The sequence below is a fragment of the Apus apus genome, chromosome 3, assembly GCF_020740795.1.
Source record: "Apus apus isolate bApuApu2 chromosome 3, bApuApu2.pri.cur, whole genome shotgun sequence".
Taxonomy (NCBI): Eukaryota; Metazoa; Chordata; class Aves; order Apodiformes; family Apodidae; genus Apus; species Apus apus.
In genome coordinates this window covers 82,168-109,967 of record NC_067284.1, presented here as the reverse complement: position 1 = coordinate 109,967, position 27,800 = coordinate 82,168, and the positions used below count along the sequence as shown (strand labels likewise).

Below are 27,800 nucleotides of genomic sequence, written 5' to 3'. Positions count from 1 at the left end.
GATGTCAGTTTGTTCCATCTGTCTTTCGGTTGGTTTTCATTTGCTTCTCATTTTTTTAGAACTCTTCTCACCTGCTGTCTCTGTCCTCTTTTGTCCCTTTTCTGCCTACTCCATGGCATGGCATGCATGCATGCATCAGCTCCTGAGCCACAGTGGAAACATCTGGAATTCTGCATGGCTTTTATAGTGCTTTGAGCTCACCATCAAGGCTTTTTTACCCAAAGAGTTGCACTTTTTCTTCCAGAAAGCCCAGCTGTGTTATGTATCCAGTTCAGCCAAATGAGCTTCCTGACAAAGTGCATTCCACAGCTAGCATTTCCTCACCCAAGGAAACCACCCTTTGCTGTGTACATAGAAGGGTTTTAATCCTCCTGTCCCATGACAGAGTATTAGGCGATGACCCTAATAAATGGTCCAATTTTCTGCAGAGCAGAAAAGCACAGAAAAGTGAAAACTGCATTAGAACACACCCTTTCACCTCTCCCAGGAAATCCTTTCATTGTATGGGAATAATCAAGCCTCCTAAAGGAATGTTCTTGTTATTTAGATTTATTAATAGCTAATGTTTTCCTCCATGGTCCGGTATAGGAGCATTGTTAGTCAAGCCAGAGCTGAGAGCTGTTAATATGGGTGAAGCTCAAGTGTTTACTCAAGTGTTTTAATGCATGTGGAAAACTGCATGCAGTATCACTGCAAGAGAAAATTGCTCCTCACACTGGTGAGGGGTTGCCACATTTGCTTTGCCCATGTGGGATCAAGCATCACGTGTTCTGCTGTTACATTCATAAAGCTGTCATAAATAATTAGCATACACTTTCCACTTTTGAATAATCCTTAGTAGTAACTTTTATTCCCCTGAATGACCTCCAGAGAGGAGCCTTGCAGATAGTCCAAAGAAAGCATCCCTGAACACCTCTCTTTGGAAGCACTGTCCTCAGCAAATTAGACACAGAAGCCTTTGGAACTGTCTTTCCAAATGTCTGCTGGTTTTATGGAGGCTAGTGATGTAACTGAGAAGCACCGTCTGCACTTCAGGTTGAATTTAGACATTTTCCATGCTAAAATAATTCCAGCTGCTTCATTTGCTTCCTTTTCCTGTAGTTTTCTTTCTGATTGAAGTATTACATACTGACAGTTTTTACAGATACTGGCATTGGTCAAACAGAATTCCTGACCTAAATCCAGACAGGAATTTATTGTAAAATAGTATTTGTCTTTCCTATCCATCTGCTGCTTTTTTTGGGGTAGCAAGGAAAGTAGCTTTAACTTTGAATTGTAGTTACACAGAATCATTTTAGGGTTTTTTAGCATTTTAGAGTAAGCAACAGGGAGTAGGCAAAATAATCTGTAATGTAAGGATTTGACTTGGCACTTACATCTTGCAAGCCAGTGTTTAGCAACTCAGCAGTTTAGGATTACAGAATTATCAGAAGATAGAAGTATTGTTGCTTGAATTTGTGACATGGTTTTATGAACTTTCTTCTTTTTACAGATTCGTTTAAACAGCAGAGGACTTATCTATTCTGTTGGTCTCCTGCTGGCATCTGTTTTTGTCACAGTATGTATATGTTCTTTTGTTCTTCATTTCCAAATGAGTGATTTCTGTAAACTCTTCACCTGTTCCTTTCTCTTTTCCAGCTGTAAGATTGGTTGCAAAATCTGTTGTTAAGGGATAGAAATAGTCACTCCTATTGTAAACCTGCCGAGACCTGAATCTGGCATTTTGCAGAAGAAGCTGTTGCTGTCACATGATGGCTCTCGTATCTGTAGCTTTCATGGGAGAAGTCCAAGAGATCAATTAGTAATCATTAGTTGTTTTTCCTGCTAGAGTTGAAGCAGATCCCTTCATACCTGATAAGATCCATTCTCCTTTTGGACAGGCAGACAAAATGCTGGACAGTTTGCTTTGGCCCCTTGTAGGAACTTCCTGAAATACAAACAGTGGTCATGACAGTGTTTCCATTGAAATCGGACCTCATCTTCCCTGACCTGTCCAGGTCCAACATAGAGACTAGAAATGATAGAGAGAGAGGGGATTTATGTGACATCTTCCAAATCCCAAGGCCGGCTGCTGTAGGGAGTCCTCCTGTGCACTGCACATCAGCACTTGAATCTTTTCAGAGGTCTGTGTGGAAGCAAACGGAGCAAAGTCAAGCGCAGCCTTAGACTGCGTGGCTCTAGACTGTGGTGTGGGGGCACATGAATAATTCTTGTGAAGCAAAAGGAATCTGGCCTTTCTTCCTGGTGAAGAAAAAGAGGAATCAGGAATCCTGAAAACATTTCTGATTTAGTTAAATGGAATTTCTTGCCAGAATGAAATTAACTACAGAAACATAATTACAGAATTGCAGAAACATTAATTACAGGATTTGAGGTGATCTAAGTTGGTCTGGCTTCCATGGTTGCAAGGGGGCTACTCTGATTTACTTCAGCTCTCCTGTTGCAGTACTTGCATTGGTATTGCTTCCATGGGACCATGATCAGTAAGGGAATAGTCATCTTTGTGCTCCTGTAGTTGAGATGGGGATTTACCACTTTGTTCAAAATGTTCCTGCTGTGGTGGCTTACTCTGTGTTTATTGTAGGTTTTTGGCGTCCACATGAACAAATGGAAACTGGATAAGAAGCTAGGGTGTGTGTGCCTTTCCCTTTACGGCATCTTCCTGTGTTTCTCCATCATGACAGAATTCAATGTTTTCACTTTTGTGAACTTGCCCATGTGCAGAGATCACTAACGCAGGTGCCAGACTGTCGGGAGGAACTTCCCTCTTACCTGTGCAATATAAACATGGCTGGCGTCTCCTCAGCGCGGTGCACCTCCGAGTCCTGACGTCTGTCCCACTGTTCATAGGACCCGTGGCCCCCTCCAGGTCTGCCCTCTCCCTGGCCCCCACAACCTGGAAAAATCCTGCATCGATGTGAAGATTATTTTTTTCAACATTAATTTCCTAGCTCAGTTTTTGAACAGTGTGACTGGGACTCTAAAAATGAACTGGCTGCTAACTGGCATCAAGCCAGGCAAAACTGGTCTGCTACAATTCCTTTTTTTTTTTAAGTTATTTGATGGAAGACTAACCTAATTTATGATTTAATACTATTGCTACAATGCAGAAGAGGGTACATCGTACAGGGGCTGATTTTCAAGGAGAACCATGGGAATTTTTTGGGAGTGTGTTTTTTTGGTTTTGGTGTTTTGTTTTTTTTTTGTTTAGGTGGGGTTTTTTGGTTTGGTTTAGGGGTTTTGTTTGGGTTTTTTGGGTTTTTTTCATTTGTTTTATTCTTTTAATTGCCAGAGCGCTGGTTCTCCTGTAACAATCCAAAGGTCACAGGGCAGTGTAATATGGGAATACAATTCAAGGTACTCAGCATATGAATGGATTTACTGCATATTAAAAGAAGACTGTCAAGGCAACAGACAATTACTTTTTACGATAAATAATGAATCTTGTACAGGTGTGATGAGGAAGGCAATGTAAACCTGGATTCAAAGGGTAAAACACTGCTACCGTTTTACTAATGTTGGAGTTTTATTACTAAGGTGTTTATGGTCTTTCCAAGCAATAGTTTGATCGCCAGCCCAGGAGAGCTACCAAGGAGATGTCCTGGTTTTTCATCATCTGCCTGTTGAAATGGAAGGTCAGAACTTCCTCTGCTTCATCAGATTTCTTGTTTTGGGGGGATTCAATAGTTCATGTCTTACTTGTTCTGAGAAGGACCTAAGTCCGTGTTGGAACTTTTCTAAATGAGTTACAGACACTGGTTTCTTAAAAGGAAAGAGGCATATTTTGCACAGACATAGTTACTGAAGTTGTAATTTGCCACTCTGGAAAGAATACACTGGACCTGGCCAGATATTTGTCTTCTTAAGCGGTTGAACTTAACTGATAACAGATCATGTGGATTCATCACCCCTCCTTTGGGAGGGAGGAAGACACAGAGAGAGAGAGATGGCACTTTTAAAAATGTGGGATATCTTCAATGCAGACTTGCTCACAGATCTTAAGTTATTGTGAAAGTTTAGCTGTTCATTGTTCCAATATCCCTGCTAGATTTTGTATAATTCTGTATTAATATGCAGGCAAATTCCACTCCATGAGAAACACCATCACAGCTTCATTTGTATGTACTGATACTGTGGATTCTTGCCAGTGCTGGCCCTTGTATTTACTTTGAGCACTGATCACTTCTGATTCATATGGTATGTTTTTTCCTCTTTCTTGTATGTGTTCTACTATGAAATGTATTAAGATACTGCCAGCTAGGTGAATGTTGTTGTCTATGGTACAAACAGTGGCAAATATTGGTAGTAAAGGCACAAACTCTGCCTAAAAGAAAGAAAGGAGAATCAAGCAAACAACAAAACACCAAACCCTAAACTATAGCAGGAAAAAACCCTCCAACTAAGAAAAAAAGAAGAAAAAATAGAGCCCCATTGTCACAGACAGCCCAATTCTATTTCACTCGCACTTTCGGAAGTGATTTTTCTCGGTTTAATTTTCTTTGGGCAAAATGCTGTAAATCAAGCTCTTTGCACCCTGTGGTTTCATTCTGCTCAGCCCGGGCTCTGTCCCTGCCACACTCGACGTGCGGAGGCACCGGCAGCCGCGGTGCCGGGTGTGTCTGGTGGAAAAAGCCAGGGTGGCTTTGGCCTTGGTGGAAGGAATGTGCCCATGGATCCCTGGCGAGAAGCAGGAAGGGTCCAGGGACAGGCAGTAGGGACAGTCAAGGACACGTCCAGCTCATCATTTTCCATCTGGAGAACAGTTGCGTTGCTGCTTGTCAAGCTGTGCAGCCTGTTTGAGCAGCCTTCTTGTAACTGTGCCCGCTGGAGGTCCTCTTGCGGTAGGAAGCCCACTGTACCTTCCTGTGGTCGTGTTTTTGTTGCTGTTGTTTGGTTTTTTTGTTGTTGTTAATGAGACTAATAGTAATAAGAACCACTAAAATGCCTAAAATACTTCCTTAAATCCAACAACGTTAGCAACAAAATGGCACGTTTCACTGAATTCCACCCAACCAACACACAGCTGTACTCTTGCAGCAAGATGCAGTTGCTCCTGAACAGAGTGCTTCCTTGCTGACAGAAGGGACAGATTTGGAGGGAAAAAAAAAAAAAAAAAAAAGTTTCACATCAGGGCCTATTATTACTTCTATTTTGAATATTTATACTGCTGCTCCAATGGAGCCAGTTGGATCTATTTCTACGAAATAGCCGTTACCTATCCCGTGGCACAAAAACTGCATGAGTATTTTTTAGGAACTTTTCCTATTGGTGTGCATTAAATACTGTAGTTTATCATAGCTTTGCATTGTGTGTAAAACCTGAAATACCTTGTTTTGACACTTGGGTGTTGTGCAAGGATGTTCTTCAAGTTGTTTGTTCTCAGCAGAAGGAAAAGGTACGTTAAGCTGCCATTACCTGTGCCATATCTGAACTGACCAGGGAAGGTGCCCCCCTGCCTGGGAGCAGCCAGTGCCTGGGGTCATTGTCCTGGTGAGCAGCTCTGCAGGGCCTGAGTCTGCCCAGGCCAGCACAGCAGGGCTAGATGGGGCTTGGTGGGAAGGAGGAGCTGAGGCCCAAAGGGGCTGGGGGAGAGGCCCAGGGTGTGGGGATTCGGGGGGTGCCGGGTGAAGCCACGTGGGTTTGGGCTTTTGAATCTGACCATGATTCATTTGCAGGTTTGTTCTTCTGAAAGCAAGGGTCACCTTCACCTCTGGGGCTGCTCTGGTGCTGCACCAACCAGCTGGTTCTGTTTCCACTCCTGGCAGTTTCAGATGATTCTTAAGGAGTATTTCAAAGGGAGATGAAGGAGCCTTTTCCTCAGTGGAGAGCGCTCCACTGCAGCTCTGACTTTGACCTGATTTCAAGATATGATCCCTTGCTAGTTTCAGCTCTGCTCAACCTGTGGATGGCCTTCCTTTGACCATGGTTCAAAGGCAGAGGGATGGGATATGATAGTATAGGAGGAGGTTTAAAGACATGGTGGAAAAACTGCTTTTGTCCCTACCAAAGGTGAATGTTATACTTTCTCTCTTTCCCTGCCCCTGCCCCCCTCCCCCCCCCACCCCGCCTTTTTTTGTTGTTTGTTTTTGATGTACTGCACTTTTTGGTAGATTGTCTCTGTGATAAGAGCACCAACCTGAAATGTGTGGATGGGGCGAGATTTTCACTGGTATACTTTGTGTTTTTTTCCCATGATGCTACTTGTCTGCTTAGTTTTCAGTCCTCATCTGTGTAATTGAAATCAATTGATTATCATGCTTTGGATTTGTGATATTAGTGCTTGTGAAAAATGAATGCTTGCTCTTAACAGAGAGATAGGTGCATGACTGGCTTTTATCTTGACAAAACAAATCAGGAAGAATAGCAACCTAGTGCAAGAAAAACAAACTTCAGTGTAGGTGACACATAATCTTGTGCTGTCAGAATAGGAATTTTTCTATGCCTTTTCCAAATAACCAAATCAATAGTTGTGAGATGAAGTGTTGATTGAATATTGTTGATAACTTTTTAGAAAACCATAACTTTCTGATTTACAAATGTTTCTTATATGAAAACAATTTTTAAGCCCAAATCCTTTGAAGTAAAACTCAGAGATGCAATACTGTAGGGTTTATCTATTTCAAAGTTACACCACTGGAGCTTTAAACTTGCTTAAGTAGATACTTTAAAAATCGATCTCAGTGGAATATGCTTAGCTGGATTTAAATCTGCCCTGTATTCATGAAGTTTCGTGTGATCATAGCCACTCTCAGTCTGAAATAGACTTAAATCCAGGTAAGAATGTCCATATTAGGTTTGTGCAACTTTAACTGAATCAGTTTAAAGTCATGCTTTTAGGGAAAGCAGTGGAAGTTAGAACATTTGGAAGACCTCTGCCACTTCAAAGTAGGTAGGTAATGCAAGGCTAGAAGTTAAAGGAAGGGAATGTTCAGTGTCCACTGACTCGAGCAGCAGTTGGCCTCTGTTGAAATCGGTGGCTAAACCCCAGTGGTGGTTTTGTAGGGTCAGTGTACATGTCTGCAGCTCTAAGTCTTGAAGAGGAGTGTTGCAGTTTGGTTTTTAAAGATGAATTAACTTTTTTTTTTTTAATCTGGGTAGATAAATCAATAATTATTAATACAACTAGGCACCTTTAAGGGCATTTACATTAATATTCTGTAAATTATCACTTTGTGGACTCAAAGCTGAAGCATATTTCATAAATACATCTACTTCCATCCAAACTCCCTGACTTGTTTGGCTGAATCTGCAGAATCAATCTCAGGTGTAGACAAATCCATGCCTTTTGAAAAAAGTTTTCTTTACTCACTGGAAAGCAGTGAGGGCAGAAAAGGCAGCTGGTTTCATTGTGCACCAGGGGATATAATTTGGCGGTGAAATCTTTTGTTCACTCCCCTGAAACTGCCTGAGATCTAGGCCAACCTTATTCAAGTTTGGGCAACAGCATCTAATTTCAGGAAGGCTTCTAGAAAAGCACAGTTTGTTTAAAGCAACAGATTTTGTAATGTACTATATAGCCAACATTACTTTATTGTGGCATATTTTAGGTAGGGTTTGGGGTTTTTTTCTTTTTTTTCAAGTAGCCTGGCAGAACAAGCTTTAGACCTTCCACACCCCAGCAAGGTGACAGAAATCTTGTCAATACAATCTTCATCTGCCAGGTAGGATTTGAATGGTGCTAAAAGTCAACATGATAATTTTACAGCAATGATTTAGCATAATCTTTTTGTTGCCAGTTGCAGGAAAACTTAACATTGCAGGCCTGAACTTCTACGGATGGTTGCAGTTGGTAACAGATGTGCTCAAGTGCTGAGCATTTTCCTCTGAGGTTTTCCATTAGCATGGAGATGCTAATGACATCCCTGTGTCCCAGCTTCATACATACAACTGCATCTGTAAGGCATAAAGATGGTGAAGAATGGTCACATCCAGGACCTCTGATGCTGTTGCCAACTTTGGAGCCATCACTTGAAATGAAGTGGAAAGTCATGTCACAAAAACGTGATTTTAAATCCTGACTCTGGGTCCTGGTGCAGCTTGTGTGTAAAAAGGAATAATTGCTCTTAGCAGGACTATGGTAATGAAAGACAGTTTGCAGGACATGTTCCTATGTTACCATCTGTGTCACTTCTTGACTTTCCTTTGTTGAGAGAGGGTTAATTTTCCATAGGGTGCCTAAGTAGGATGCCAAGGAAGGCAGACCTTCCTGGGCATTACAGCCTGAAAATTACATCTTGTAAGTTTCTTAGCAAATGCTGAAAAAAGAACTAAGCTGTTGCTGAGGGAAGAAGGGAATGAGGCTTGGGGTAGGCAAGGGAGAAGATAAACCCTGCAGCACTGCTGTTAGTTTTAAGCAGGTGGGTGGACAGTGACTTGTGGGAGCACAGCTGTTCTGGGGGCACATCCTCCTCCACACAGAATTCCTCCACTGGGCTGACAGAAATAGGACACAGGTTTTAATCTAGTAAATCGATGGGAGAAAATGCAAGGAGATTTTTACCTGGCAACCAGTCTCAACCAACCTGCCTCCAAACAGTGCCAGCCTATTGTCTGCCTTGAAAATGCACCAGACCATTGAAACAGCCAGTCCTTGCACAGTGCACAGGGAGAATTTCCATGGAATGTCTTTCCAAGGACTCTTTGAAGGGCAGTTTGCACATATGAGGATAATTCATATCTTCAAAACAAATGAAATGGATACAAGGATACAACCCTGCTCCGTTCTGCTTATGCAAAGACACTCATGATACAATAAACATAATTGATCTGATTATGTGGTTATAGATCTGACCTGGGCCTTTTATGCCTTATGAAGTCAGACAATGCTACACTAGTTTTACAGAGGGACTCAATTATAAATTCATATAATTCATTGGCAGATTTTGGGCGTTATTTTTTTTAAATATATGTATGATTTATATTCAAGCAACAAACATATATATATATATAGAGAGAGAGAGAGAGACACGCGCACTTTACCTAGTATGTCCACTGTTGTTAAAATTAAGCCCTGTGGTAACCAGCTGCCACCTGCATAGGAATAAAGCCCTACCATGGCAGCTCCTAAGATGCTAAGTGTATCAATATTTAAGATAGTCTTTCACACATCTGTTTATAAATGCAAGAGATGGTTGCTAGTTTTTATTTGTTTCCACATTGCAGCAGCAAGGTGTTGTGAGTGGTGCATGGCAGATATCTACAATATAGCAGGTCAAAAGCTGAAACAGCTTATTGTTGTACATTCGGTGGTATTTCTAATAGTAATTATTGTCAGTCATTTGACATTCCGGTTGCATTTTCTGAACATAGAGACAGCTTTGACAAAGCAGCAAGAGCAGACACGAGACAGAAAGTTCTGCACTGAAGTATTTATACATTTTATTTATTTATTTATGGTACAGTAAGAGCTGAGCCCCTGATTCAAAAAAAATGTTTCCCCTTGCTCGCTGAAGATTCAGGAGCCTAATTTCAGTCCTCACCTAAAACTAAGGCCAGGTTTCCATAAATCAGGAACCAAGCACGTTAAGCTATTAAAAGCATTGTACCATCCTCTAGAGTCTCCATAGAAGGTGGCCAGACCTCCATGGATGCTTCCTGTAGCTTATATTAGTAGAGAAGCTGAGGAACACTGAGAGACCCAAAGATGCTTCTGCAGTGTCCAGCTCCTGATCTGTAAGAGCAGAAATATATAAATAGAAAATACTCGTTGCACTCTAATGTTTGTAATATCACTGTCACAAGGTATTGTTTGCAGTAATTTAAATTCACCCTTGATAAGATACCAACAAGTAGGGGTTTTTATTTGTTAATAACCTTCTTCTAGTTAGGAAGTGATCTTCCCTTGCCTGGTTTTCACCAGTTCCCTTTAACAGTATATGGCTCTGGTTGAATGTGAAGAGCTCTCTCTAGAACAGCTGTCATGTGCCAGCAGATGCTTGGGTGAAGCTGACATGTACTGTCCCAGCTTTATGACAGGAAGGTTATTGTTTACAGCAGGCAAGGATCCCAACCTTGAAACCCTGCAGTAAAATGGTCCCACCACTCAGATGTGGCACTGCCCCATTTCCACTGTGTTGCTTTGGTTGCAGGTAGGTCAGCAGACTCCTCTGCAGAACACATCACGACGTGGCTGTCGCTGTCAACTGCAGTGGGGCAGGTTGGGAAGTACAAGAGCAGCAATGGAGTCATTTTACAGACAGTGTTTGGGGGTGGGGGACAGAACTAGAAGCCTGTGTTTGATCAGCTCTTTGAGGCTTGGGGATTTTTCACATTGGAAAAGAAAAAATGGGAAGCTAGGGGCTGATTGCATGAAGTACTGCATGTTCTTTCCTCAAGGTTTGTTCAGTGCTCGAGTGGCACAAAGCAAGCTTGCACATTCTGCCAGGCAGAGCTCAGCCGAGTTGTTCGTCCAAGGTTCTCAGAAACAATCCTTTTCTGTCAGCAGTCCTCACTGGGGAGTCAGAGCCTCTGAGTGTAACGTACATCTCTGTGTCTCAAAATCATGTTGTGAAACTGCACAATGCTTAGGTCAAATGAGCAAGCACAGAACTCAAACTGCAGCAAGTTCTTTAAAGAAGCCAAAGCAAGATGTTTGTGGAATAACTTTGTTTTTTTTAATGGGTGACAGAAGCAAAGGACACAAAGTGTGATTCCATAATTATTCAGTCACCGTGGAGAGGAAATGCAAGTGAGAGAAAAGAAAATCACCAGAAAAGCTGGTGATTGTGTTATTGGGACACTGGTGAATTTTGCAAGGGTTGCAGTTACACAGAGGTTTGCCAGAATACTATTGGACCTTTACAGCTCTGGCCGCCCTGATGAAAGGTACTGCTGCCTGCTGAGAAACACTTGAGTTCCTTCAGCAGGGAGGGGGGGAGAGGCCAGAAACGGTGTCTCTGGCTCGGTTCTTATCCCTGCTTCACAAGTGTGTGTTTCATCTGTCACATGGCTGTGTAAATGTGCAAGCAGCAATCTGCCTACCTGAGAGAGGAGGTGGTATGCAGTGAACTTTGCCATGCACTGAGGATTCAGGAACAAATTTTACTTCATGTTCCTTTGAGGAACAGTTTTATTGGCTTCACTCTTTGTTCTTGTAAAGCTGAACATCTTTACCAGGCCCTTCATGCAGGAAGGATTTGTAAGAGATGACTAAAGGAATGATAGATTACTGCATCCTCACATGGACTGACTCTATTCAAGGCTGAAACCAAAGTAGGAAGATGCTGGTTTGGGGTTTTTTGACTGTCTGTGGAAGTCATGTGCAATCTGAGCTCCTCTGGTACAGTTTGGCAGTGGTTCAGTGTTCCTGGGCATCCCTCAGAGCTTCAGCCATGGGGGATGTGCAGGAGGGCAGGATGGGTGCCCCTCTCCAGCTGCAGCTCCTGTGGCCACGGGCAGGACGTTCCCTCTGGCCTGCAGCCCCCGCACAAGCGCAGCTGTGGGACCGTGCACTGGCATTGCAGGATTTCACTGGAGAAAACGGGCACGTAGACAGACCCATTAGTCCTCAGGTATGTTGCACAGGTTTCAGGGGGCCCTGACCTCTCCTTCACCTCATCCTCCTCCCCAGCTCATCTAGCATTTTTCTGGATCAGGCTTTCATTAGCCCAGCACATGGGTAGCACCCATTTCTGCACTAAAACAGAGCTGCATTCTCAGAAGCATCAGGCCCCGCTTGCCGCTGCAGGGTGATGGGTGCTGGTGGGTGCAGGGTCTCCTGAGAAGCTGCCCTCGGCTTTCTTCTGGTACAGGCTGTGCCCCCTGGCCCTGCAGCCAAGGTGGGTTGGCAAGGGAGAGGGAGTCAGCGGGTGCAGGGACATCTGGGCTCTGGGGACGTGTCCAGCCCCTTCCAGCCCTTTTTGGAGCCAAGTCCAAACTGTTGTAGCTGCGTGTCCGTGACCTCATCAGAGCCAGCCTTGGTCTGCACCCTGTGGCCAGCTCAGTGCAGGGAGGGCCCCAGTGCTGGGAGCAGGGGGATGGTGTGTGCTTAAACCACCTCCTGGCCCAGCAGTTGGCTTTTTGAGATGTGATCATTTCCTGGAGCTACGATGGCAAACTTAGTTTTGTGTCATGACTGAAGTCCTAGGCTGCTGAATGCAATCCCTGCTGTGGCTCGTTCTGAGGCAAACTGTGGTGAAACCCTGCAGAGTTCTTTGAGTTGTGTACCTGAGGAGTTTTCTACCTCATGGTGCATCACAGCTGCAGAAAGCACAGCAATAAGTGACTGCTACGAGCACCTTCTGTTTTGTTTGGGATCAAAGGACACTGTTTGGGTTCCTTTTCACTGAGCAGGAAGATGTGTGATGCCTCTAGCCATAAGGAAGACAATGTAGGTGGAACTGAGTGAAAATGCACATAAAATGTTTGTTCATTTACAGCCAGCCAGAAAACATAATCAGTGGTTTCTGGTAATACCATTCTACTCAAAATAGCTTTTTATTAAATCAGCTTAGAAGTGTTAAAATGGTGGAGCCACAGACAAAACATTAGTTACCTTTTGAAATGAGTTACAATGGTTTTGTCATACTTGTACAAGTATTATAAGGTCAGTCTTTCGCTGTTTGTTTTACAACTTGTTGTAGAATAGTCTTCGATGCATAGTTGTTCCACTTGCCTGTGTAAGTTACAAATTTAACAAATGAAAGCATGCATTTTTCTCTGTTTGCTGGTAACCTATGAAATTAGAAACTTGTATTTCTGTGTTTTTAATGTGTTATACTATAAACAAAATTCACAGCACTATTGTCTATGAAATATCAAAAAGTTTTATTAGAATTAATTACTTTAAATGTTTTGTCATTTGATTTAATTATGTGTCGGACATCTACACTACAACAATATAATGTTTATCAATAAAAATATCCTCTCTTTGTACTAACTTAACACTTCAGGGTGTGCTTGGACATAAGAGTAGAGCACCCCTGTGGGTCATAATCCCACATTTGGCATGACTCTGAGAATACTTTGTACCACCTGAGCAGAGCAGGTTTGACCTGAGCATTGAATTAGGGGTGAAGGAAGAAGGAAAAAGTATTTTAATACTTTGTGTTTCCTCCACCACCTAGAGGGGTTTGCTGTAAGGGCATGTGTACCACCTGTCACCCGGACAAGTGGGAGTCCAAAGAGAAGCAAACACTAAGGGAGTTTTATGTGCTATAACGAGTCCAGTTCTGCTTTGTTCCAACAATACAGATCTGAAATTACTGCACTAAGGCTAGTTATTCTCTTCCTGACAGAGGGCAGTGGGAGTTGGTTGTCACTATCCCAGCAGGAAGGATCCTGTGCCTGGGACCATTCAGCCATTGACAGCCATTGACAGGTGATGAGACCCAGCCTTCCCTCCCAAGTCATTCCCGGAGTCATATTTTCAGTAATGCTTGGAATAATAATGAGGCAAAGGTGCTATTGTAATGGTTGTGATGCAGCCAGTTTCCATTAGGGAAAGCTGCAGAAAGCCTCTGGAAAAGGCCTGTTAGAAGGCATGCTTTAGAGTAGAAAGATACTTGTGCTGCTTTTGTGCCCCAGCTAAGCAGCCTGCAATTTTCTCTGCTAACTCTGAGCCTGCCTTGGTGACAAGACTCTCCTTGCTTCTACTTCATGGCATGAGAAGGTTGGGACTTCTCAGCTGATCTCCCCTCCCATTACACTTTCTCTGAAAGAAGGGCTCAAGATCCCTGAATGAAAAGGTGTGTAATTGGGACTGGATACCTCACCTAAAATACCTTTGCTTATGTCTTTGCAACAGCTGCTGCCAAAGTGATGCCTTTCTTCTGACCTACCCTCCTTTTCCACAAGCAGCTGTGGTGTGTCTTGGGCAGAAGAGGTTATTTATTTACACATCTGCAGCTGTGTCCAGGTGCAGAAGAGTCATGCGGTGCAGAAAGGCACACATGCTGGTCCCATGTCTCTGTCCATGAGTGCAGGGATGAGGCGCAGCCTTTGATGTTCATGCAGAAAATGTATTTAATTAGTGCAATCCCAGCAGTTGGCTTGAAAATATTTTCTGTTGGTTCAATTATTTGCTTTCCAACTTTGTGCTGGCAACCCAAAAGTTATGTTGGAATCCATTTGGATGCTGTATCTCTGCAGAGACTTCCCCATGACTAGTTTTCTGGTTCAAATAGAATAATGCTTTTTGTCACAATTTGGAGCTGTTCCAGTTGACTGTTGGAGTCTAAAGATATTCTCACTCCCTGTCCCCTGCCAAGGTGATATGCCAAATTGCATCTTTTTTGATTCAGCCTTATGATTACTTCACTTTAGAAAAATTTTGTGTAACTTACAGCCTGGAAAGTTAGAAATTGGTTTTCAAAGGTCAGGGGGAGTAATTGAATTTCTAGCTGCTTTCATTAAAGCTAAGAAAAGCAGAGTGTTAAGGCACCATCATTGCTTTTGCTGCAGGAGTTATTGAAGAGTGTATTTCATATTCATGTATTCACTGTGGCTTTTCTAGAAGCTGTTGCTGTGTTGTCATTGTAGTTATTCCTCAGCCATCACAAACCTTTCTTAAGCAAAGATAGGACTTCTTGGTGCAGAACAAAAAAAATTAAACATAAGAGCAGAAGTAGAAAGTGGTGAAAAGAAAACTAATCCCCTTCTCCCACATGGCCATGCTTATCCGTCATAAAGATGCAAAACTAGGGCACAAATCCTATTTATTTTTCCTTTGGAAGTTACTTCTAGCTGGCTTTACAGAGGCCCGACTTGTGTCTTTACCACCCTGAAAGCCCTCGCTTTGAAATGCCACTTCCAGAAATGAGGGATCTTTTCTCTCCAAATTGCAGACAACAGTCCCCTCCAGGCTCTGCCCAATTATTTTGCCCAGTTATTTATTTCTTGTTACATCCTCTGCTGCTTCAATGAAACTGCATCTGCCGATGTTCTCAGCATAATCTCCTCTGACTGGTAACTGAAGTCTTCAGTCATCCCAAAATCGGGTTTGCAAGAGGACTGATTAATTAATGTCCTTGTTGCTGAAGGAAATGTCTTCTCTTATTTGTTTTAATCTTTGGAATAACGTCAAACCCGCAGAAACCAAAAATTGACAAAACCAACCCAAAAAAAGACCCCAAGATGCAGACTTCATGGCTGATCTTTCCTTCCCTTTATACCACAAGACAAATTGTACTGTATGTACATACCCTAGCCTGTACTGGCGCAGGACGCTGGCTTTCCTTCTCAAATGCTGTTTTTCAAGGCCAGGAAAACCCACCGCGCTGCTGCTCCCTCACGGCGCAGCCGCACGTCCCGCTGCGCAGCCGCCCACACCAGCGCTGTGGCTGCTGCGTCTGGGGAACCAGGATTTGTACCTCATGCCCCAGGAACTCAAGCACTTGTCTTCCTTTCTGCTAACCTAGGAAGGAGGAAGAGCCTGGAGACAAGCCTCAACGCAGAATGTTTTTTAGCCTCTTGGTGCTGCAGCCTCGTAGGACACAAGCAGCAGAAAGAGTGTGTGTGCTTGCAGAGCAGGACGTATCGGAGCCGCCTCTTAGGAGAAGTGATGGGGTGACCCATCCCAGAGTGGCTGAGGCGTTTCCATACAACTCTCTGGAGGTTCAGCTGCAGGCATCTCCGTGGGCTGGCTAGTGTGACTTCCCATCTGAGGCTTGTCCCCATCCTGGCATGGGGTGCCTAGACAGGCTGACTGCACCCTGGAGACCAAGTGCTTAATGGCTGGGGCTTTCAGTGCTAACAACCTCTCCTAGGCAGCCTTCAGGCTGCTGGTGGGCTGCACAGGTCCTTGGAACTGCAGATCCTAATCCTTGGCATTGGGAGGTGGATACACATAGGTACTCTCAGCACATTGTGCTTTCTAGAAAGCTCCTGAAGCAAAAGTACATATGGTTGTGCCTCTGGAAGGGAATTACACGGACACGGGACTGAGGACAAACCGCAGGTATGTGGAGTGTGTGTGTTTCCTCCCTCCTGCCATGGCAACTGGCCCTCTTAGCAAGGCTGAGCATCTGCCCACTTCCCCTCCAGCTGCTCTAACTGGCTGAACTCGCAAGCAGAGGAGAATGCTCATCTGCAGCCCCTGACTGTCAGAAACAAACAGCATTCTGTGCTTGGTGTGAACCTTCTTCACCGTGCCAAACAAATCACTAGAGAAGAGTAGCACAGAATAAACAAAAGGAATTAAATACCAAGGCCTGGGGAGAACAGGTGCAACGAAACCACTTCAAACCAGAGTAGTTGCTCACTGCAACTGCTCACACAAGAAGATTTTATAAATGAGCCTTTTAAAGAATGAATGAAAAAAAAGTGGCATAATTAATGTATCAGCTGCAGTGGAAATGTCTTAAACAAGTAACATTAAAAAGAGAATGCTGCTATTATCTTTGTGTGTGTGAACTTAAATCAACACTTGTCCTGCCTGAAATTCTTTTGTGCTGACTGCAGCAAGAGCTTGGATTTTCTAATGTTGCAGAGCAATGCCATCTCGGACATACAGTCTTAAAAATGCCAACAGGAATGCTACCCGTTCTGAGTGACAGTTTGCTGGATTGAATATTGATAACTGGTGTATCACATATGCATTAGGCCTGTTGGGATTTGCTCATTTTCAATATCTGCTTCCAGTTTTCTAGAGTATGCTCTGTGTCAGATATTAATGGATAGTTTTGTCTCAAGTAGAAAAGAATGAGTTTCTGTGTATACCTTATTTCCACCATAAATCCACTTGAGAGCTTTCAGCTGTGCAGCACAGTGAGGATTATTGATGGTCTCTCTACTCTTCAGCTACTGAAGGACTCCCCCATGGCTGTGATTAGAGCAGCGATACACTTAGACACCAGATTAAAACATTAAACCTCACAGGCCAGACCTTGGCATCCTTATTGGAAAAGCTACTTAATTCTGTTACTGAGATCCTCCGTTCAAGCCAGGCCACCTGTGGTTGACCCTGCGTTAACTGAGCAGGTCTGAAGAACCTGGCCCAGCTGCAGCTCTGTCCTTGCTCCTGGCTGCCACAGCTCTCTGTGCTGAAGATTAAGCACCAAGTACAAGTAGGTACAGTTCTCTGGGTCCAGTGGAGGTCCATGGCACCAACTGCTTATGAACCTGGACTTGCATGTATTACATTTCAGGTACTTTCTTGTCCTTGTGCTTCCTACCATTTGATTTCATTGTGCTTGGCCTTTCTAAGGAATATTAATGATACTTAGTGGCATTTTATACCAATATTGTCTATCTCTGTAATTGGTTTTCTTGTTCCACACACACTAATTCGCTCCCCACTGGAGAAGAGCAAGGGCTTCAACTCTTAGCTCAGTCTCAGGAGATCCTTGAAACTCGAAGGCTGCACACCAGCTTCTGGACCAGCCAGTTTCTGCCCTGTTCTGTAGGAGTTATGCTTGGAGCTTATCGTCCTCAGGTTATTGGCCTTGTAGGTCTTAGCTGTTTTTACAGGCAGCTCCAAACTGAAGGCAAAATACATGACTGTGACTTAAAAGCCATTGAGTAATGTGAATCCTTACACTAACAAAGACCAGAGCTTTTAACATAGCTGCAGGCATTTTCCCCTCCCTCTGGCGGTCTGGTTGCTTCCTCAGCAAAGGGAGTGCCTGATTCTCCTGCAAGTTTGTGGTGGTCTGGTTTGGCTGCCAAGAGATAATAAAGCCAGTGCTGCTGCTGCCTAGAATGGCACTGCCTGTAGGCACAGAAATGCACTTGGATGCACGTGGAGCAATGGAAGTCTTGGGAAGTGATGGGCAGATGATTACATTAGTAATTATATTTTTGTTGGGTCTAGTTAAATAGTGCACTGTTAAAACATCGTGCTGAAGTGACAAATAATTAGTTGATCACAACTCTCCCTAGTGATCTGTTTTCCAGTAATTTGTATGATGTGTGTCACTTCTCATTGTAACTGGATATATGAAGCACAGTTGACTTTAGCAAACAATTTTTTGGCCAGGCTATAAACACTGTGTTTTTTCCCCTTTTTTTTTCTCCTTCAGTAGTGTTGTAAAGATGAGAGGATGACTCACAATCTTTACTTTCCTGCAAATTAAGACAGTTGGCAAGAGAAGGACTGGAAATGCCAGCCTGTGTTCTTTGGAAGCTGATGAGAGTGTGTTCTTATTTGCTGTACCACAACCATCATGATGAAGGCAGAGGCTGGGTCACTCAGTGTCTGGTACTGCCAGGTGCTTTAAAGCTAATGTCCAAACTGGACTTGGCTCAAGTTGCTGCGCTTCAGCATTGGGTCTGGAACCCCAATTCAAGTCAACTGAGGAAGAGATTACTGGAATACTGGTCCTACCACCTCTTCCCTCCTCCTCACACAGTGTCACTTCAAAAAAAAGAGATGTGTTCAGCAGTGTGGTCAGAGTATGGCTCTGATTCTTCCCGAGTTCCTCAGGATTACTCACAGCCTAGTGTCTGGCAGCCATTGTCTCCCTGGACAGAGATCTCATCACTACTCTCATGTCACTTTGGCATGGGCTGTAGAGCAAGGAATAGCTTTTGGCACACAGGCAGCTGGAATGAGCCTTCGTTGGCAGCTGGAGGCTCATTATTGCGCCTTCCCTGCTTGCTCCTTGATCTACTGAGGCTGCTTGGGAGTAGATGGGATTCAGGTGCCATGACCCCTGCGTCTTCCTTCACAGTGCTCAGGAGGTGCACGATGCCCCTGGGTTGCTCTTGCCCTACACTCTGCAGAGGCTTAATGAGAAACTGGGGTTCTGGTCCACGTGATTTTTGAGAGCTGGGATGTCAAAGTGCTCCCACATCCCTCTACAGGATTAAAAAAAATACTTCAAATTGAAGACAGATAGAAACTAAGTGCTACTGAGCTGGAAATGCAGTTTTGCAGTATTTCCACTTACTCATTTCCCAGCTGTCAGGAAGATGCATGAAAACTAGCTGCTGTCAGATCTCTCATCAGAACTTCACAATGGAAATCCATCTTGATGTGGGGGAGTGTTGAAAAGCTGTTGGCCAGATCTTCCTTCATGGAACAGAACTGGGAGAGGAACTTAAGAGCACAGCACCATGAAATAATAAAAGAGTAATTTCTTCCCATGGATGTAGTGACTAACAATCATAAACAACTTGATTCCTGTCCTTTGCTATCAACCTTAAAAAAAAAGAAAAATTGAAGCAGTCAAAAGAGAGGCTCTGCAATGAGTACAGAAAACAGAAGGCACACATTTTCTCTTTCTATATGGGAGAGGCCATATGAAGAAGCAGAACTGACCTCAGGCTTTTTTCATAACAGTTCTTCAGCCTGATTTTTATCCCTTTTGCGTAGCCTTTAGTTCAATAAATACGTGAGTGCTGTACACTTCATGAAGTGCATGCTCATGCCCTGCAGTTAATGGCATGACCAGTAAAAAGAGTTACTGGTTCAGAATTGTGCAGGGAGAGCTGGGAAGGGAACCAAAACCTCTTGAAAAGCAGGTTAATCCACAAGATACTGTCTCTTCCAAGAAACATTCTCCTATGTCAGTGTCAAGCTTTTCACTGAGAGCAAGCAGGTAGCACCTGAAGATGACACAGGTGAATATGCCAGGCTCACATGAACGAGGCAAGTTTTTGCACAGTAAGAACTATATCAAAATATGGTAGTGAGGATGGGAAGCAAAGTGCAGTGCTGGGAATTAGTGCATTGCCTCGGAAGGGAAAACTGACAAGTAGCACATAAATCCCAGTTTTGAAGCTATTTCTTTGCCTGACATTGGTGTCTGCTCTTGTGGAAATGACAAGAGGCAGCCATCAGCTGGAAGTCAGAGTTCAGCCTTCTCAAAAACCACCTCCAGGGATTAAGTCACATCCCTTTGCCTGCTCCATTCATTCTCACAGTGAGTCTGTGCGGCAAGTTCCCAGACAGCAACAAGATCAACCACTTTCCCATTGGCAGGATGTCAGCATCTCATCTCACCAGTTTCAGGCCACAGCAAATTAATGATCTGTTCTGTTTTATTCTCATATTGGCAAGATCACTCAGCCCAGGCTATCTGAAAAGACCGGGACCATTGTCCTGTCCTGCTGCAGGGAACACCCTTTCCTACAGTGATACTTACATTTACCTCATTCACACCGAGCAGTTGTTCTCACAGGGTAAATTTTTTGAGGGTGAGAGAAGGGAAGATGTCTCCACCACATGCACCAGGTGAGCACAGGCTAGCAGCAGAGCAAGTCATGTTCACGGGTAGCCAGCCTGAAAGGCACCAGCAGGGCTGTTCTGGAAGGGCTGCTCCTGGGGAATCCCCAGAGCTGGGGAGGGGTAGGCTTGGGTTGCCCTGTCCTAGGATCCTGCTGCACCAGCTCTGCCTTGCAGCCCCAGGGAGCTGGAGCTCCCAGCTGCCTGGGACTCCTCGAGGCGCTCTCCTTCCATTCAGCTTTCTGAGGTTCATGGTTTCTCTCTTGTGGCTTTTGACTGTAGGAAGTTTCGGATGCTTACAGTGTCAGGATAGCTGTCTACCTCAGCACTATTGAATCCTGAGCTAGTAAGTATGCTCTGTGACAACAAAATTTGATGAAGATGGAAGCTCCTCTGGGTCTGGAAAATGAAGAGGTGAAACAAGGAGAGATTCTGCCTCACTGTACATGGTAGGTCATGCCTGAGCCCAGAACAGCTCGGGATCCCAATACCAGCCTTGCTACAGCTTGCAGAAAAATTGGTTGGCTCAGTTCTGTGGGTTTTGTTCACTTGTTGGTTTGTGGGGTTTTTTGGTGTTTTTTTTTTAATTATTATTATTTCCATGTGTTTAAGTATCTATGTGCCCTCTGCTCACTGTACGAAAAAGTCATTAGGAAAACTAAACAAAATAACTAGGTCTGTTTTGTTTTTAAGGAGTGTTTGCTGTGCCCCCTCCATGCAGTTTGATCCTCCTTTGTTACAAGACACAGCACCTATGTTGTTCTGCAAATCAGAACAAGAAATCCTGCTTACAGCCCAGCGTGCACTACACAATACTGCCAAGGGATAAGATTTTGAATGTATTGAAGTAATCGCTGTCACATGCTATAAACAGAAGCACACATTGTGTTTTAAGGTGCAAAAAGATCACTCTTAACTTACCAGTGAACAGGACCAGGCTCTGGAGGACTGGGGTGCATGCACCTCCACAGCTGGAGCCCGCCCGGCTCTGCCTGCAGCACAGCTGCAGAGTGCTCAGCACGCAGGAGAGAGATGCCAGGGGCTCATCTGCCTTCCCTCTAAAGAAGTGCTGCAGTTTCTCTTCTCCCTCCTGCAGAGCTCACAGCAGCGTGCCACGCTTCTAGGATAGGAGGCAGTGGAAGAGGAAAGTCTCTTGACACAGGAATCTCAGCTATCATGAGAGAAGCTAGATGAAGGAGTTAAGAGTTGCTGCTCCTTGATGCAGTTGCCAGGGTATGACAACTGATGAGCAAGTCCATTCCCTGTCTCCTCAGTATCCACTCAGGACATGGGACGTCCCAGTGGCACTGTTTTCCTCAGTATTTGCAATGGAAATAAGAAATAGCTGTTTTGATTTTTAGAGCTGAAGTACATACTCCCCAAGCCAAGTCAAAACTAAATTACATGGGAAGGCCTCACATCACGGAGTGTGTAACAGCGACGCAGCAGCTTGGGGAAGGTTAAGTGCCATTGCCTGTCTGGACTAATCCAGTCCTTCAGGGCATCCCACCAGTGCTTAATGCCTTCTGCCTATGCATTGCTCTCTGCCCCACACCTCTATGATGCCAAAGATAGCCCAGCCACTGGAAAAATCTGCTTTTCTGCAGGCTCACTGTATGAATAGATAATGATGCCAAGCCCGTGCTCACAGCTGGATCAAGGGGGAGTCTCAATCAGGGATAAGGAAAAAACACAAGCCATGAACCTTCACCCGGTATCTCAGGTGCTTGACAGGCTGTAATGCGGCAAAGTCCTTTCCAGAAAATTTCCTCCAGCCCTCGGAGCTCAGTTTGGCAGGGCTGGCTATGTCCTAACCTGCCTCTCACTTGCTGCCTCTTGCTTGCTCTTGTTTTCCCCCGTGGCTGGCAGGCACCTTACTGAACTGCTCCCAGATGCTTTTTGGGGGCAGTAGTGTCTCTCCCCTCCAAAGGCTCTGACCCCTGTGCCAAGGCAGGCACTGCAAAACTGCACTTCAGCACCATCTACTCGGCTACATAACTAAACACCAGCAGCTTCCAGAGGTAGCAGGACTGAAAAGTCAGTCACAGTATCCCTTGTGATAAACGCTCGTTAATGCCAAAGTTCTGTGTGGTATGCGTGGCAGGTGGAGCAGAAAGGCTTCAGGGGCCCTAGGGACAGCTTGCAGAACTCATCCCTGCTTTTGCAGGCTGCAAGCCGGATTACTTCAGCTGCTGCCAGCTCACAGCACAAAAATTTCATGCCACTCGATCAAAAGACAGCTGTAGATTACATGAAAGCTGCAGCTACAGAAGCTGCTCAGATGCATCAAGTGGTTGCATCCCTGAGCGACCCAGGTCTCCTGGGCCTGGAGATTAACGGACACTTCCACAGAAGCTGTGGATTAATTAATGTCACCACCTTGTAAATAAGACAGCATTGCTTTGGCCTGCTTCCTCAAAGCTCGGTAGCCATCCAGCTTTCATTTTAATTATCTGAATTTCGGAATTGCTGTCCCCCCTTTCAGTAGATGTTTCCATCACCGTGTCTGAGCGTGTTCCCGGCGCCTCGTGCCGCCCGCTGCCTGTTCTGGGGGCTGCCCGAAGGAAAACCTCGCTCTCTCTCACTGGTTTGTGTTTTAAGTAACTTGCACTGAAGGAAGTCTAATGAAAATCGGAGTGTTGAGATCCCGGAATGAACTGTGGAACGTGCACGTCCTACCGGCACCGAGGCCGCCCTGGAGTTACTCCAGTGGGCGAGTCCAGTCGGTGCACAGAGCGCGCCGGGCCCGTCGCGCAGCTGCCCGCGCCGGGCGGGGGCCGGGACAGCCCGGGTGTCCCTGCCGGGGCCGGCTCTGCCCCGGGCCGCGCCGGGCACTTCCCTCCCCAGCGGCCCCGCCTCCGCCCGCCCCGGGACCCGGCCACGGCGAGCAGCGCGTCACCGTGCGAGGCGCCCCGGGCACGGCGGCTGCCGGGGCCGGGCGGGAGGCAGGGCCGGGGCCGGGCGGGAGGCAGGGCCGGGGCAGGGCCGGGGCCGGGGCCGGGGCAGGGCTGGCAGCGAGCACCCGGCGCAGGCGCCCGGCCCGGGGGAGCCGGCTCCGGGGCGGGGCGGGGCGGGCACAACGCCCGGGGCACGGCGCCTCGGCCCCGCCCCGCCGCAGCCGGGGCGGCCGGGGGCGGCTCCCGGGAGCGGTGCCGGTCGGCGGCGGGAGGTGCGGGGCTGGAGCCCGGCTGGGCCGGCGGGGACGGAGCTGCAGCTGCAGCCGCCGCCCTTTGAAATCGCTTCCCCGAGAGCGCGTGGCGGGAGCAGCAGGGCCGGGCCGGGCCGGGCGCAGCTCGACCCTGGGGGCCGCGGGGCGCCGGGAAGCAGCGTGCTCCGCCCGCAGGTAAGGAGCGGCCGCGGCCGGTGCTCGCTTCCCTACCGCCTTCCCCCGCTGAGCCGCCTCCTGCGGCGGCCGCGCCCTGCGGGAGGCCGGGCCGGGCCCGCTGCCCCGCCGGGCCCCGGGGGACGTGCCCCGGGCCCGCTCCGCAGCCGCCCGGCTCTTCCGCGGCTCAGCCCCGCCGTGTGGCCGGGCCCTGCGGGCTCGGAAGGAGCAGCTCGGTGCGTGTTCGCGGTGCGGGGCTAACCCGGCTCGGGGCCTGCGGGCAGCGCCGGCTGTAAACAGTCGTGTGGCCACGTCTGACGGAGAGGTCTCAGCCTGAGCATCTGCGTCCCTTTTCTGGAGGGAATAGGAGGGGCCCGGCAGACAGGCTCGCGACGTGTGTCTTGCCAGTTATTCTTAAATATTTCCTTATAAGCATTATGGTAGAAGTTTGATTTAAATCATACCGGTCAGATCTGATAGATGTAGGCAGGCAGAAGGTGTACTTCTCTGTTGACTTGATTCCTTTGTCTTCTCGTCCTTCCAAGCTACTCTGCTCCCTTTTGTTTTACTTGCTGAAGTGTAACTCTTAAACCGTTTTAAGTAAGGAACGTGTTTATGTGTCTTTGCCAGCACAGCTGTGTTGATGAAGATTGAGCAGAACTTTCTTTCCACCTGGTATGTCTGTGCGGGCAAGCAGGACAGGGCTTGCAGGAGTGTCCCTTCTCTCCAAGATGAGGGATCTGTGACGGGAGCTGTTGGAGCGGCAGCGGTGCGGGCAGCTCGGGCTGCGCTGCCGCCGTGGAACCAAGGTCTTGCCTTCCCGCACTTCTCTTGAGCTCTTAAAATATTGTGAATAGCTTACGTGGGGCCTTTATATTTAATTAGACAAGCAGGAACACTAGCGTAAATAGAATTGTCTGTTAATCACCCAGCCATGCAAGAAAACTGTGCTGTGAGTCTGAAGACAGTTACATGGAACAGCCCCCTGTGTTTCACTGTGTGTAATCCTAGGATACGTTTAACTTCATTGAGATTATTTGTATTCAGTCCCCTGCCTCATTCTTTGTGCTAATTAAAAACATAAACTAAGTAATGATTACCAACAGTATCAGCAATATTGACTGTTGTGAAAATGACGGTAGAACAGCTGTATGGAACAAGATTACTGTAGGTTGCTAGGATTGGACTCAACAAAGGGGTTTTGAGGCTGACTCTCTTTTCTTCAATGGATTTCTGTAGATTCCAGTCTGTTTATATATGGTAAACTTGCACATTTTTTGGTTGTTGTTGTTGATTTTGCCCCTTACCAGGTGTGGGATGAGAGAGTACTGTTGAAAATGGATTTCCAGGGTGAGGTTTCCCTGGTAGGTCTGTCTGTCAAGACTTGGTTGTCCAGCAGCTGTAATGTAGGCTTTCTCACCAGCTAGGGCTTTAAAAGCACAGCGAGCATAAATACTCGTCTCTGCTGAGAAATTGGATCTGTTAAGCTTCGGGATTTCAAGGTTGGTTGAAAAACTTCTGGTGACTTGAGAAACTTCTGTGCTGAGCAAGGTGTGAATCCAGGAATGCATCATGTCTGCTGTTCAGAGCACAGGCGGCTCAGCTGTGGCTTTTTGTTGTAGTGGGGTTTTTTTTTGTAGGTTTTTTCTTTTTTTTTCAGAAGTTCATCTTGTCTTGCATTAGGGCTGTGCCACACAGGTGCTGTGAGGCTGTGCTGACCAGGGGTCTGCTGTGCTTCTGTTGGGGCAGCTGTTGTGGCTGACCAGGGCCCATTGTCGCCCTGTTGCACTTGTAGCCAACTCTGTGTCCTTTGGTCCAGCTCTGAGGCTACACTGGGAGGTGTGGTCCTGGTTTCCGTGTGAAACTCCGCTCCAGTGTCCCCCTCCCTACCTTGCTGAAGCTCATAGTGTGTGAACAGCCGTGTGAGGGTTTTGGTGTGTGACTGACAGGATCAGGAAAGTTTGCTGCTGTTGCTCTCAAGTATGTCTAATGTAGATGACTAGCTTTTTTACTTAAAGGTTTGCAGGCATTTTTTTATTATTTCTAAAGATAAATCAAACATAGTAGTTACTAAGGCTCTGAATAATTAGTATGGTGACTGAATTTTTCACAAGGGAACCTACTGCTTAAAAAAAAAAAAGGCAGAACAGTGCTGTCTATGTAGTAGTTAAAGAGCTTTTCTTATCTAGTAGAATAATGTAGCAGTCCCACTCTGGTTATATGTAATGTAATTCATCTCCCATCAGCAGGAGGGAATTGATAGAGTGCTATATGAAGTAGCTGTGATATCAGTCCTTTACTTAACACGTTACCAAACCACAGCCACAGCTTATTAGCCCTGTAAGATCACTGGGGATCCTTCTGGACTAGGAGCCAAAAGGGGCTCAACAGCAAAGTTATATTCTTACCTGCCAGATGTAGTTACTTCAAGCACATAGAGAAAACCGGTTTGTTCTGTGGTCATGTGTACTGCAGGCTCTGTGGTTGTGCAGGACTTGCCTGTGGCTCTAAATACTTGGCATGCCATACAGATCTCAAAAATAAGACGTTTACATACCTCTTATCTGTAATTGGAGATTTATCAAGATATGTCTCACAAAAAAACCTCACTGAATAGTTTGGGAAACTGCTCAGCAGAGTCAAATGTTGCCAGTTAAACCATTTGTTTCATTCAAGTAACGTATAATTCAGTTGGTAGTGTGTACTGGGAGAGGGGACGGAAGTGTAATGAAATATTTGGCACTCTGTTAAATTGAGTCATTGTGTAACAAAACACAAGTGATGTAGTAGGAATCAATAGATGTGAGGCTCCAATTTCCAATACTTTTCTTAGTTTGGAACACTGAAACTTACTCCTGACATAAAATGCTACAGCAAGACACTTAATGCAATACAGTTATCCCACGTCCTCTTACGGAGCAGTTTACTGAGAGCTGGAGAGGAGTCTAGAGTAGGACTATTTGTGGTCATTAGTTTTATCTGATGTTCTACCACCTGCAGTTACTCAATCCTAAGGTACGCTGCCCAAGCCTGCCATACTTGTTCAGAAGTCTGAGTATTTGCAGTTTGAGCACAACACGGAGAAGGGGCTGGCAGGGATGTGGAATTTTCTTTGTCTCTTGGCTGCTGTGAGCCTCAACACAGTTTCTTTGTGGAAGGATGGCTGATACTGCTTCGTGTTCTTGGCTGTAGAGTCTGAAGTGCTTATGTGGTCTGATCCTGCTTCTGCTCTGGGTCTTGCATGATACTTACCTGACAGGGTAGACATTCTATTCTATAACCCAGCAGTCTTTAATTTGGCTTGGAGGGCCTCCTGTAGGTGGACCAGGAGAAACAGGTACATGCAGTCCCTCCTCTGCCATCTTGTTTGGCAGCACTGCCTTAGAAACGAGGTGAGGAAGGAGCTCCCAGGCATTGCAGCAGTTCTCGGCCCATGGCTGCCTCCACACAGGACCTCCTGTCCTGGAAGCACCCGCTTTCCCTGCTGGTGGTTTGTGTGCAGTGTGGGAGCACAAGTCCTTTCCTCGTGCAGGTGCTGCAGTGCTTGGCAAAGTGAGGCAGCCCGCTGTGAGCAGGCGTGTGGGTGAGGCTGATCCGTGAGGCACCCGTGCAGCGCCCGCCGTTTTGTGAGGTGTCGCCCTGCAGCACCTGTCAGAGAGGATTAGAGTCGACTTGTTCAGCCACAAGCACTACCCTGTGGGCAGGTGTGCTCCTCTGGGCTGCCCCGTGGAGCAGGGGGGGCTGTGGAGGCAAGGGGCTGCCCCCCGTGCCGCAGCCTGTGCCCCTGGGAGCGGGCAGGCGTGGTGGGACGTGGCCCAGCCTCTCCTCTCCGCTGCTCCGGCTGGCCTGCCCCGTCCGCAGGGGCCTTGGCCGAGGGGCAGGAGGCTGGAGAAGGGGCTGATGGCCCAGAGAGGAGCCCTGTGGCTCCTCTTTGTGGTTTTTATTAGCATGTGCATGAATATGCAGAACCCTTTTAAATGCAGAATTTTGCAGGATTGCTATAGCTGTATTTCTGTCCATTTGGGGTTATTTCCTCACATACCACTTACTGGAAGCTTGCAGAAAGATTTAAATGTGATCTCTAAGAAAAGTGATAAGTTAATTGTCGTGCAATTGGAAGACTGATCGTGTATCCATTTGTTGGATAATAAAGGAGATAACCTAGGACAAATGGGGGAGCATTTTTTTGTTTGCTATTCAATCTAAGTTTGATTTACAGTTATTTGAAAATGGACATAGAATCATAGGATTGTCAAGGTTGGAAAAGACCTTCAAGATCATCAAGTCGAACCACCCACTCTACAACCTCTAACCACAAAGCCATCTTATGAAACACCATGTCTACCCAGTTTTTTAACTCTTCCAGGGACGGTG

The 27,800-nt window shown here is 46.0% G+C and overlaps 2 protein-coding genes across 3 annotated transcripts in view; both read left to right on the top strand.

Annotated features, from left to right (window-relative positions):
• The window catches only part of SLC24A3 (solute carrier family 24 member 3), a 116,812-nt gene extending 113,301 nt beyond the window's left edge, over positions 1 to 3,511 (top strand). The window contains exons 15-16 of the mRNA XM_051613706.1: positions 1,493 to 1,558; positions 2,585 to 3,511. Coding sequence (XP_051469666.1) covers positions 1,493 to 1,558; positions 2,585 to 2,734 — 216 coding nt within the window. The 3' untranslated portion in view covers positions 2,735 to 3,511. The remainder of the gene's footprint in view (positions 1 to 1,492; positions 1,559 to 2,584) is intronic.
• A 19,703-nt stretch (positions 3,512 to 23,214) lies between these two features.
• RIN2 (Ras and Rab interactor 2) overlaps positions 23,215 to 27,800 on the top strand; it is a 74,662-nt gene continuing 70,076 nt past the window's right edge. Inside the window, exon 1 of one of the 2 annotated variants that reach the window (XM_051613705.1) lies at positions 23,215 to 23,447. The gene's annotated coding sequence lies outside the window, so the exon portion shown is untranslated. The remainder of the gene's footprint in view (positions 23,448 to 27,800) is intronic. The other variant, XM_051613701.1, reaches the window with a different exon arrangement.